General features: G+C 32.2%; 1 protein-coding gene across 1 annotated transcript; it reads left to right on the plus strand.

Moving 5' to 3' along the window:
* The first annotated feature begins 7299 nt into the window (after nt 1–7299).
* On the plus strand, nt 7300–13084 carry LOC110739769 (beta-glucosidase 13-like). The gene is made up of 11 exons (XM_021920243.1): nt 7300–7713; nt 8066–8170; nt 8328–8403; nt 8516–8593; nt 8744–8831; nt 8946–9165; nt 9290–9405; nt 10337–10548; nt 11347–11484; nt 12084–12228; nt 12602–13084. The coding sequence occupies exons 1-11, from the start codon at nt 7390–7392 to the stop codon at nt 12792–12794; spliced, it is 1695 nt and encodes a 564-aa protein (XP_021775935.1). The 5' UTR covers nt 7300–7389; the 3' UTR covers nt 12795–13084.
* The last annotated feature ends 553 nt before the right edge of the window (nt 13085–13637 follow it).

A 13637-nucleotide genomic window follows, 5' to 3' on the forward strand; every position in this document is an offset into this window, starting at 1 on the left:
TTGATCAGACTTATAGTCTTTTCATATCCCGTTTGTCTCTGTGATTCCTTGTTGCTTAGTTACCAATGGTTAGGCGAATTCTCGTTCTCCCTAGTGTCTTAGTTTATTGATTTATTCCATCTTATTAGTATTATTTTAGAACACCATTTTCCATTGATTTCGAACTAGCTTAGGTTTAAGATTGATTTGCAATTACTCTCGTTCCTCGTGGACCGAACCTTTATTTGCCATTGTACTTGGTTATAGGGTGTTCGTATAAGTATTGTTTGATTGAGAGTTAGATTGTAGCGACCGATTTAACCCTTGTCAAATATCACACATATATAATATGAATTATACTCTACCCTATAAACTAATAATCATATAACAAATAATACATTATGGACAAAATAATCATCCAACATTATAATGCCAAAAAATCACAACTCATATATTTGCCAATAATAATCAAATTTAGAATTATTTTAGAAAGGACCTCCCTTGAATTAATTCAAGTGTCAAAGATGAGCATTCTCCGTAGACGCCCAAATGTCCTCTCCAAAAAAACTACAGCTCAAAGTTATCGTCGTAAATCCAAAACGTGAGTAGAAATCAACAATCCAACCGTTGAAAATAAAGCCTCATAAGTCCCGAACAAGCTCCCAAAATTTCAGCCCAAACCAACAGCGATTGACCTTCGATCAGGGGCCATCTTTGGGACTAGTCCCAGAAAAATATGAACAGAATTTTCTTCAAAAACATTTTTACTTTGCACATTTAAACTTCCAATAAATATCCAATAAGTAGCCACGAAAATAATAATTTTGTTTTCAAATTGTTGTAAATAAGGCGTTTTCAAGGCTACGAAAAGAAATAAACAATAAGATCGAAAAATTGATCTTATAATCAATTGAACAAATATGGTGTGTCGTGATGCAAATCACTGACTTGAAAAAGAAATTCTAACGCAACCGTGGTGCTCAATTACATTCGTCGGCACGTTTCCTAAGGTTAACACACCACTCTCATACAAAGGAACTTTTGGATGAGAGGTTAGAGTCATATAAACTTATGCCCAAAAAGAGGAATGTGTTTAGCTTAACCGCCCGGCCAGAAGCCCGAACGTATAAAAAAACACTTGTTCTCGCGCCCGGTCGAACGAGAGGTCAGCTACCTTCCCTCTCTTTACTCCAACATATATGTATACACACTTTTAATTTGTAAATCGCAATTGTACATAAATTCATTTTACCACCATACTATAATAAGATTATCACGTGGGGTCAATTGTATATACTTACACAATTTGTTAAATCAGTAATTTTGTTAAATGTATATAATTTATTATTATTATTATTATTATTATTATTATTATTATTATTATTATTATTATTATTATAGATTTGGTATCTTACTTTAAACTTGCATATTGTTTTATTAAGTTAGGCCCTGTTAGGCTCCTAGATTTTGAAGTGATGATAAACAGCTAAGCTTTCGTTTGGTATTGCTATTGTTTTTTATTTTTTAAAATCATATGATATATGTCATATAATGAATAAAAAATTAGTTAAACTTATCAAAATCATGATAATTTTGGAGACTGAAAACGAAAAAGTGGAAACACCTTTTTCTTGTTTCATGTTTTTAGTTATTTGTTTTTAAAAGAAACTGAAAACAAAAACGATGTCAAACAAGCCCTAAGCTTTGTTGCTTGTTTTGGTATTATCAACTATTTTCGATCCTAGCCTATATGCAGTAACAGCTAGTTAGGTACTTGAAGATCAATAACCTTCTTGAATAATGTTCAATGAAATGATGAAATCAATGAGTTGATCAAAAGGAAGCTTCAAGACCTGAAGAATATGAAAATCTCTAAAATTGGACTTGTATTATAGTTATTCTTCTTTATTGTAAGACCCTGTTTACATCACCTTATTTTTGCTGAAATGAAATTATTTTTACTGAACTGAAATTATTTTTGCTGAACTTTAATTATTTTTACTGAACTGAAATTATTTTTCCTAAACTGAAATTATATTTACTGATTTTCTATTATATTTCTTCTTTATAATTACTGATTTTTCTTGAACTGCAATTAGTTTTACTGAACTGAAATTATTTTTACTAAACTGAACTTATTTTTACTAAATATTTTTTTTTAAGGTGAAGTGAACAAGGCCTAAGTGTGTATGAAAAATTTAGTTGAATGGCAAAAGATTTCTTGCATAAGGAGTAAAAAGTGTTGTAGCTAGGGATCAAGAACAGTTGACTTTGTACCTATGACACTACCAATTCAAGAAACAAAATGGTAATGACTGTTTATTGAACTTGGTCGATTAGTTGGTAAATGTTCGGTATTTCCAAAAGTGTAAGATTTTATCCTTAACATATTTTAGCAAAGGAAATATTTACCAAGTGAGATAAACCATTGCCCATATATCTTAGGATATTATCCTGGTTCTATTTTGGAAATAGATTAATATAGGAGATGTTTTCCTTCATGCGAGTTTTGCTTTAAGAAAAAGATCTTCAACCTAAGAGGACCTTCTAGGTCGGTCATGGAATGACTTATCCCCCAAGTAGTATAAATAATAAACACATTTTCCAGTTTCGGGCTGATGCTTGAAAACATTTTCACGCATATTTTGAGAGAACATTTGAAAAACACCTAAAAAACAGTTCGTCAGTTTTAACCACTGTTTGTACTGTACACACACTTTATAATGATTTGTATAGTCTCTTACTTTTTCTATGTAAAAAAGCATATTAAGGGAATATGAGTGTTTGTATTGAATAACTAAGGCGCTAGTGATTGGTTAGCATTTGTGAGTTCAAGTGCGAGTGCCACTAGAGTTGAGTGTTGGATTGTTTAGCTTGAGATAGGTAAACAATCATTGTAATTGCTTTTGTTTTTCTAAATTAATTAATAATATTGCTTAGAGGTAAAGAGGACGTAGGCACTAGGTTGAGCTAAACCTCGATAAATCTATGTGTTCTTATTATTTTTATTTCCGCTGTGCAGAAATCAACTTCTACGTACTGTTTCCTTACAATTCGAGAAATTTTTTAATAAGTTCACGATTATTATTTCACGTACTCAATTCAATCCCCCTTCTTGAGTACCAGCTGCACTCACTTTATATCTTATGAAAATTTGTAACAAGTTTAGTGGGGTACAATTGCCTCCATTATTTTGAATGTTGCTTCAATGTATTGCTCAGACCATTTAGTAACTTTAATTATGTATTAGTAAAAACTATAAAAAAAATTGATATTATGAAACACCATATTAAGATAGACAAATATAACAAACACCCCATATGCCTATATGATATTCTTTTATATGTATAATTAGGTCTTATTCTCTTCACCTTATTCAAATGATATTCAATAAAATATTATAATTCAGTAAAATTAAGTTAAGTTTAACAGCATATATATATATATATATATATATATATATATATATATATATATATATGAGTATCGATCAATTAGGTTATGTGTTTGATATGCGCGAAACATAGACAACCAAATAAATTAAACTTAAATTTGAGAAATAAAGTTGAACACAAATGAGATGAACATACAAATATACGTAATTCGGTCAACATGATCTACGTCCACAAGGTAAGGGATATAATTTTCTTATAAGCTTTCCTAGAAGATAAATAAGAGGGATAACAAATTAAAGGAGATACAACGCTCTTTATCTCACAAAATCTCTCAAGTGGAGTTACATATTGGCTTGAATTGGCTAGGCTAATCAATATGAGCCACTCCTAGAAAATAGGCTATTTCTGACAGAATAATTTTGTCGAAAGCTGCTCGTCGTAAATGTATTTGTCGGAAAAACGACCCTTTTCGATAGAAATTTTGTCGGAAACGATTTTCCGACGAAATTAAAACGTCGGACAAGATTTTTCCGAACCGGAAAGTTCGTCGGAAATTTCCAATGGACTGTTTTCCATCGAAAAAAACGCTCCACCACCAGCCCGCCACCTCCTCCAACCAGCAGCTTACCGAGATCTCCTATCACCCCCTGCCCACCATAACCACCACCCACAACCCCTAACCAGGCCACCACCCACATCCCCAAACCACCTCCTTAACCCACAACCATTCCTCAAACCCAAAATTTCGCAAAAAAACCACAAATCCAAAATTAAAACTCAAAAAAACCTAAACTTAAAACACAATTTTTTGTATGCGGCCTGCTGTACTGTGTAGCAGGGGTTACTCGAGTTATTGTGTCAGGGGTTACTCGAGTTATTGGGTCAGGGGTTACTCGAGTTACTCGGTCAGGGGTTACTCCAGTTACTCGGTCAAGGGTTACTTGAGTTACTCTTGACCAAGTAACCCCTAACCGAGTAACCCCTCGAGTAATCCATGACCGAACGCCTCGAGTAACCCCCCAAGTAACCCCTGATTGAGTAACCTCTCAAGTAACCCCTAATTGAGTAACCCCTCAAGTAACCCCTGACTGAACCCTCAAGTAACACCTAACCGAGTAACCTCTGACCGAAGTCTTTAAATAACTCCTAACCAAGTAACTCGAGTAACCTTTGACCAAGTAACTCGTGTAACCCCCGACCGAGTAACCCCTCAAGTAACCCTTGACCGAGTAAACCCCTCAGGTAACCCCTGTTCGAACCCCTCAAGTAACCCCTGACCGAGTAACTCGAGTAACCCCTATCTAAATAAATCGGGTAACCCTGCTACAAGGTGTGACATGCTGCACCAAAAAGTTGTTGAATATGAAATCCCAAAATTAAAACCACAAATCTGAAAAATAATAATAATAATAATAATAGTAATAATAATAATTATAATAATAATAATAATAATAATAATAATAATAATAATATAATAATAATAATAATAAAACCTAAAATCTGAAAATAAAACCCCCTAAAATCGAAGTAAACCCCCAAAAATCGTTAAAAACGAAAAAAAAAACAAATACATCAACATAATCTCAGAAATACAAAAAAAAAAAATTAAATCAACATACCTTTCCTTCCAAAAATTTCATGTATATTGGGTTTACAAGGTCAAATTCGACCATGAAAACTCTAGATCTAGAGTTTTCATGGTCAAATTTGACATAAAATCCTTTTGTTCGTTAAGAAAATTACAAAACCTTGTTGCATGTTGTTGTTGTTTTCTGTGTGGGCGGTGGTGGTAATTGTTGTTGTAGGCAGTGGTGGTTTGAGGAGAAAGAGGGGAAGTGAGAAGAAGAAGGGAAGTGAAGAGACAAAGAGAGTCGTGAGATGAGAGGATAGAGAAAGAGTACAGAGAAAGAAGAGAAGAGAAGTGAGGACAGGAGAGAAAAAGAGAACGTGAGATAGAAAGAGGAAAGGAGAGAGAAAAAGAAGAGGTGGCGGCTAAACCCTTATCTTCTATTAGGGTTTTCGTTTTCTATCTTTTTTTTTCCGATGGAAATTGTTCTTCCCGATGGATATTTTCCATCGGAAACTTCCGACGGAAGTAAAACCCGTCGAAAAATAAGGATTTTCTGATGGATTTTTAGTCCATCGGAAACTTCTGACGGAATTTTTAATATTATCGAAAATTTCGGACGGAATTTAAATCCGTCGGAACTTTCGTATTTTCCGATAGAATTACATGTACGTCGAAAGCGTTCCGTCGGAAATCGAGCTATTTCTTGTAGTGAGGAATTCTAATTGTCCGCTCAATAATTCCTTACATGATATAAGAAAACCCTAAAAGAAACACTAAATTTTTTCCCGAAGCAATAGCATTAGTAGCCATCAAAAGCGTACCCAAAATTAGGAAGCAAAAATTTCGTCTTCACTTATGCAAGGCACGTCTGTGCAGTGTTCCTTCCCAACCTTCTATAGTTCTTCGTAAAACGGCCATAACTTTCTCGTGTCTTATTGAAATTGGGCATATGACTTATCATTTGAAACATTTTGAAACAAGCTATCACCTCTAACTTGAATCATCTCAATATCACTTCTGAATTGAGAGATATGTGAGTTTGAATTCGGCCCTTTGCCATTGCACTAGATTTCAAGTCACAAATAACAATTTGAATAATAAAATAAATCAAAAAGTCAAGCGGTCAAATTAATTATTTTACGCATTAAGTATCACTAATATATAATATATACTAGTCCAAAAAAATAGTCATGTGATGTATTATTAGGTTTATTTCAATGTGTAATTTTTTATTGTTTTCTCTATTTTTTAAATGCATCACTACTTTCAAAATTACAAACTTCTAGATAATTTTCAAAAATGAGGGAGATTGAGGAAAAGGAAAAAGAGGACCCACGTGATAGATGAGAGATAAAGATTCGAGAATTTATTAATTGAATAAATAGGAAAGTGTTGCATCCAAATTAAAACTTCCATATATATCGAAAGTGATAAACATCTAAAAAAACGGAGGACTATATATTAATTTTTTTTATAATATATATTATTGTTGGAAAATTAATGATATCTATACTGTATATTAAAAGGCGTTCCTAAGAACGTCGATGTGCCACGTAGGCCTTTTTAGTTACGCTATGCTAGCTTCCTACATCTCATGACGCCACGTCACCGAAGAAACCAACATTAATCTTTATAAAAAGATAAGGTTAAGGAAATTCGAACATCCAACCTCTTGTAACAAGGATTACTACTTAATCATCTAAGCCAATTACCAACCACATTATCAATATGTTAAAAAAAAGTATATAACTGAAAAGCACAAGGTTCAATTCTTTTATAAAAAAAATAAGATACTCAAAAAATAAATTCAATAAGTATTCAATGTGATTATTATCTCATACCACCTAGGGACGAAAGGTCAGACAAATTCATCTTTATAAGTGTAATACATAGAAATTATAATACAATATTATATAGCGTATGATCCGGGACATCGTCCGAGCTAAACCCTAGTTGATAGTTAAATGTAAGTGTTAAAAATCATACTTTTTTCATTAACTATTAATTACAACAAAAGGGTATTATTTGTGAGACATAAAATATTTTTTATTACAATTAATAATTAACGGAGGAAGTACAAGTTTGAATTTGACACCGTATTATATTGAACAGAAAAGGTATTAGTGCAGTTCTTAGTGCTTGATACGCGTAGTTAGCGATGCGGTAGTATAATTTTCAGAATTTTCTAGACATCGTGTTCCTCGAGTGCAACGAGCCATGGGACCTGGATCGTCTTTAATTGCTTCTCAACACGATAATATAAAAAAAAAAAAAAAATAGATTAGGTGAATAATTAATTCAACGCAAATATATCTTAAATGTCACGTAATTACATGATATTATTGCTATAAATTCAACCGCTTCTGTAATAAAGAAAAGCAACCAGCACACAAGAAAGTTTATTATTTGTTCATCTTTCTCTTCATTTCTTTGTCAAAAAAATTCATGGCCCTCCTTCACTCAGCTCCATCTCACACCCTACATTATTCCATCACTAAGCTTAACCTGAAAAACCCGAGCCCGTTTGTCTCGAAAACTAGCTTCACTAGTAGAAAATTGCATTTCAGAGAGCCAAGTTTTGGTGCTACAAAGATATCATGCAGACTTATTCCTAAAATTGTTCAGGACGGAGTGAACACTGTTGTGAACCCGGTTATTTCCATCGTTGATGGCCTCCAACCTGCGACTTACACGCCGCCCAAAGATGATTTGAAAAAGGAGGATTTCCCTGCTGATTTTATCTTTGGTGCCTCTACTTCCGCTCTTCAGGTTACACTCTCTCATGTTATTCGTCTATTAATATGTTACGACAATCTTTTCTTTTAGGTGACTTGTTTATCTTGTTATATTGTTTATAAAAAAAAAGGTGACACATTTCACGAAATTGAATAATTGAACTTGACCTTAAGTATATCAATTAATTTCATTATGTACGTAAATGATGACTACAATAACTTCTCAAGAAACTAATGCATATCATCTAAGTTGTTTAATTTGCTAGATCAGATGATAAATGTTTTGCTACAGTATGTAATATTTCTGCTTTTATTTTGCCCTGTAGTATAAGTTCGACGTATATTGGTATTTATGTTTAATTGGTTAATGGTAATATATGTGACAGACTGAAGGAAGAGGGGATGAAGGTGGTAGAGGGAAAAGTACCTGGGACTTCATGATTGAAGCCGAAAAGGGCCATAAAGCAGTCGACTCCTACAACCTTTATAAGGTAAAACACCCTACCTCCGAATTTAACATTAAATTGATAATGTGACAATTAAATCCGACGGAGTAAATGATGTACGATAACGTCGATAAGTTATTATTGTAAACCATTGCATATCATTTGGCACGATGATCTGATGATTTGATGGTAACAATTGCAGGAAGATGTTAAAATTTTGAAGGAAACAGGGCTAAATTCTTACAGATTTTCCATTGCTTGGCCAAGGATTTTGCCTAGTAAGTTTCTTTAATATCCAAAAAAAAACTAAAGTGAGTTTATTTTTTATTTATTTTTGACGAGAATAGCGAGTTTTCTTATTTACACTAACTCTTCTCTAAAATATTGCAGATGGAACTGTGGAATCAGGGATCAACCAAGAGGGCATTGATTTCTATAATAACTTCATTGATGAATTAGTTGCAAATGGTAATTTACTCTTCCATCCTATCGACAAATATCAATATTTCAATCCGGATTTAATTATTATCATGAGAAATACGTGAGAAATACTTGCTTAGTACCTGTTTATGACATGTTACATTTATCTCACAATTTAATTTGCTCCAATGCTATCAGGGATCACTCCTATCGTTACTTTGTTCCATTTCGATCTACCAGTGCCACTACAAAAACAATACTTCGGCTTCATGCGACCCAACGTAGTGTACGTATAAATCTACCACATTTTTTTAAAAAATTCAAATATAGTGTACGTATAAATTAATGTAACGTGTGATACTTAACATTGGCTTCCATTAAAAAATGTGACTACATGCAGGGAACAATTCACGGAATTTGCTGATCTTTGCTTTGAGAAATTTGGTGACCGTGTTAAGTATTGGGGGACGATCAACGAGCCTTATGTATTTGGGGCGTATGGGTACAAGATGGGATTGCCTAGCGATCTTCAGAAAGATCCAAGAGGTTCATTCATTGCCACCCACCATATCATCTTAGCTCATGCTTCTGCCGCGAAACTCTACAAAGATAAATACCAGGTGAAAATCATCTTCACGGCTATATACGTGTATAATACAATGTAACTCTATCCAATTTCTTTTATGTAACATAGCTTAATTGTTACCAACTCTTATACACATTTTTTTTTTTTTTTTTTTGTAGAAATCACAAAAAGGGAAAATCGGAATTTCGCTCCCATGTAAATGGTTTATGCCACATTCAACTGATCCTAAAGACTTTGCTGCTTCAAAAATGCAGTTGGATTTCACCTTGGGATGGTAATCAATTATCCTTTGTGTTAATCTTTTGTTGTTTTTTTAGAAGAGAAATAATATATTGCTAAATGACCTCTATCTACATGACATTTAAGGATTGCACACGTGTAGTGTAATAATCTAACTCAATAATTTAAAAAGAGTATAAATAACATTTTTATCTTTAGTGGTAATTGGGTGGATTAGTTGATTATATGTAGCATAATCTAGTAAAATCTTTTATCTTTGATTCGCATATATAATTTTTTTTATTTTTATTTTTTTAATATTGTACTCCATATCTTTAGTGGGTAGACATAATTTATTTATTAGGTAAATCTGGCATAATTTCGAAAGCCATTTACTAACGTGTCCCCCCTCAAAGGAAATATGATACATGTATTGTAGTTCTTATGACATCATTTCTAAATAGTTTCACTATTAATGGTCAAAATATAGAAATGCAAAATAGAACCACGCATTAATTTTAACCGCTGTAGTGATTATTTACTTTCACTTAATTCATCCACTCTTGAATCTAATATTATTGTATAACTCGTATCATTTTCTTCTGATTTTAGTGTTTTAAGGTCTTATTTGGTTGACAAATAAAAATATGGAAAGTTGAAATTCCTATGAATTGAAATTATTTGGAGTTGTTTGGTTGACAATATCATGGAAAGTAGAAATTTCCATGAATTTTCACTTCCCACAAAATGGAGGTATTTAATTACCTAGGGAGACTTGGGTAAGTGTAATTGCTCATGAAAATTTCCACTTCCCATGATTAACCAAACACAATTTAGCATATTTTAGAAATTCCAATTACATGAAAATATACATTTTCAACGAATTTGCATTTTCCACATTCAACCAAACGAGGCCTAAATTTCTTGTTATTAGTTGATTTAATTTTTAACCTAGCTTAATTTCACTAAAATTATGTATTATATAGGTACATGGACCCACTTATTCGTGGGGACTACCCAGAAACAATGAAAAAGAATGTGAAGGGGCTACCAGAATTCACAAAAGCTGAAAAGCAACTAATCAAAGGCGCCTTTGATTATATTGGTATCAATTATTACACTTCCAGATTCGTCGAACACACTTGTACTGTTGATCCAATGGCTGGCAATATCACTATCAATTTCAACGAACAAATTGGTAATTTTTTTTTTTTTGTTTAATTAATTTTGTAATTTATTTTAATAAACAATACACATGACACAAGGGGAAAAAATTATACTAATATTTCCCATCATATCCTATTCGTACGTCACATTGTCACATAGATCAATAATATCGTGATTCGACTTTAAATGCCTTCAGATGTTGTTCGGAATAATAAATGCCTTCAAATGTTGACCAGGATAACTTTGTATGTCATCACATAGATCAATAGTGATTGGACATTAAGGACCTCCAGTCCGCATCACAATCAGCATTAATAGTAAGAAATGGAATGAGAATGATATATGTACAACCTTACAAGCTAACAAGGGTCAATTATTATTAAGTGTATATACTCCGTAATTTTTTTTTTTTATATTTTAATTTTTTTTTTTGGAAATAGTATATACTCCGTAATTAAAAATGCTACTTATTAACATTTAATAATGATAAAGATGACAAAAATGACGAGCCATTTTGTCAATTTGTGAACCATTGACAAGTAACGTGTCTGTTCCCACATAATCACACGCACAAGTAACAAATTATGTACTACTCTCTTTCAGACAAGTAATAATATAAGGCATATCTTAATTTTTTTTTTTCCTGAACAATGTACTTTTCTTTTATATATTACAATCTTCACTACTTATTTATAAAAGTAGTCGATAATATATGAGGAAAACCAAAAAAGAATTTTACGTCTTCTTACTATAAAAATTTACTAGTATCTAATAGCTACAATTGCAATTGATTTAAATAATGACATATCTTAAATTGACTATATCGCAGCTGATGATGAGGGAAATCTTGTTGGGTTGCAAGCCAAAGGACAAGCTGACATTTATATCCGTCCTGATGGACTCAAGAATTTGCTTCTCTACATTAAGGAAGAATATGGCAACCCTGAAGTCTATGTCACTGAGAATGGTAAGTACATTTTTAAAAATGACCAATTCTTAGCTTAAAGCGGATAGCCTTGTTCTTTTGGACTTATTTTAAATTCATTTTAATTTAATTCAATTCAATTTGAGGGCCTTAATTTAACACATTGCAAGGCATTAAAGTTATCTTTTAAAAATAAGTATTAATTTACTTATATCCTCATACAATAAATTATTTAAACTTCGCTTTATAAAAGTTTTATTGTGTCATCATCATATTTTTAATGTTTATCTACCACTTGGAGGCGTTCGTTAGCAAGATTCGGAAAAAGGTAACGAACGTCCCAAAGGCGTTGGATAAGATAAGTAAACGTTGAAATATTAAATTAAAATTAACATTAATTACAACGATCAGCGCGTGATTTTGGCATGCATTCCTAAATTAATACCACTTTAGGATGTATTTTAAATGTTTATCTAACGCTCAGGAAGTTCATTAGCAAGATTTTTTCATATAAGATTTGGGATTCAATTTTCATCATTTAAAAAATTATAAGATTTAGGATTCAATTATCATAGTCAACATTATGATTATTACCAAGCAAGCTGCTAACATAATATGGACGGTGGTGTTTATTACAACAGGTGTTCCTGATAAACCAACTATTACAAGTTCAATTCAGGATCTAATTGCACAAGGTAAAACTGAAGAACTTGCGGCTGCTCTTGATGATGATTACAGAATCCAACATACTCAAGATCATCTTATTGCTGTTCGTGAAGCACGCAGGTAACTATATATATACATATTTACACTATATTTGGATAGAGTACGTAATTAACTCCAGTTTTGGTATACCCTGATAGACATACATTTGATAATGAATTAATGACCATCAATACCCCATATTTCTCTCTTTTTTTTTTTTTTTTTTTTTTTTTTTTTTTTGTCTACGCTCAAATGAGCATTATTGGGTATCCATTACTTTTACAGTACTCATTTTCTTAAGTCTCATGCTAATTCCAAATGAAGCAATTAAATAAATTGAAGGAAGTAAGTACATAATAAGTAAGACGTGGGAATAGCTCAAGTGGGTAGAGCTCTTTCGCCGGTCTTTGTGATCACTCAAAATTCTATATTAACTTGGGTGTATGCAATACAGCGAGGGAGCAAACGTGAAAGGCTATATAGTATGGTCATTGATGGACAATATGGAAGTAGGAGCTGGTTATGATGTTCGCTTCGGTCTCAACTTTACAGATTATTTTGACAATCACAAGAGATACCCTAAGAAATCTGCTAGATGGTATGCTGATTTCCTTAATGCTGACGGCACTAAGGATTCCTTGAACTAAACCAATACTAATTGTGTGAGTTGATAATTCATCAAGAATTTATGTGAAATTCTAATTGTACGGCTTTGACTTGTAGTCGTGGTGCATTATAGCAAATACAAATAAAGTTCATTGTGAGCTATATAGGGTTTGATAAGTGTTTTGTGTTCGATCAATTTTTTTTTTATTTTTTTTTTGGTTCAGTGTTTTTTTTTTTTTTTTTTTTCATTTGAATTATACTTTATGTAAGAGTTGATGTGTATGATTTTCGGTTTCAATCAATAACATAAAACTTTTGAATTTGTCTCAAATATTTACAGGAAACTAGGAATTTTATGGTACTCTTTCTGTCCTCAAATAAAAGTTTTGTTTCCTTCATTCTCTTTTAGTTGTAACTAATTGTAGCAGTTTCACGCTTGCCAAATCACATCTTATGCCGTTAATACCTTTAATTAAATTTTAGAAAATTAAAAGTTATAAAAAAGTTAATATTCTGAAAACATGTGTCATGACAAATCTGCTAACAAGATCTCACTTGACTTTTTTTTTCCCCTAATATATTAGTCACAAAAGACGGTAAAAGAAGTGTGTATGAATAGTGTAGATTACTAAACGTTACGATTAAAAAAATTGGTAGGAAATACTCCATCCGTTTTTTTTTTTTTACAAGCTAGAGTTACTATTTTCGTTCGTTTTTTTTTATAAGTTAGAGTTTCATTTTTGGAAATCTCTAACTATCTTTACCCACTAATATCCCCCTTCTTTCTTACTTTATCATTTTTCACTCCTTCAATGGTCCCCGCTCCCCCCTCACACCAATTTATTTTTCAATAAAATAATAACCTTATCTACGCCACTAACATA

The sequence above is a fragment of the Chenopodium quinoa genome, unplaced genomic scaffold (genome assembly GCF_001683475.1).
Source record: "Chenopodium quinoa cultivar QQ74 unplaced genomic scaffold, ASM168347v1, whole genome shotgun sequence".
Classification (NCBI taxonomy): Eukaryota; Viridiplantae; Streptophyta; class Magnoliopsida; order Caryophyllales; family Amaranthaceae; genus Chenopodium; species Chenopodium quinoa.

What these genes read in the sequence shown, in the direction of transcription:
- LOC110739769 (XM_021920243.1), top strand. Translation starts at nt 7,390, where the DNA reads ATGGCCCTCCTTCACTCAGCTCCATCTCACACCCTACATTATTCCATC. An exon ending in CCTCTACTTCCGCTCTTCAG is followed by an intron (nt 7,714 to 8,065) that starts GTTACACTCTCT and finishes TATATGTGACAG; the next exon opens with ACTGAAGGAAGAGGGGATGA. An exon ending in TCTACAAAGATAAATACCAG is followed by an intron (nt 9,166 to 9,289) that starts GTGAAAATCATC and finishes TTTTTTTTGTAG; the next exon opens with AAATCACAAAAAGGGAAAAT.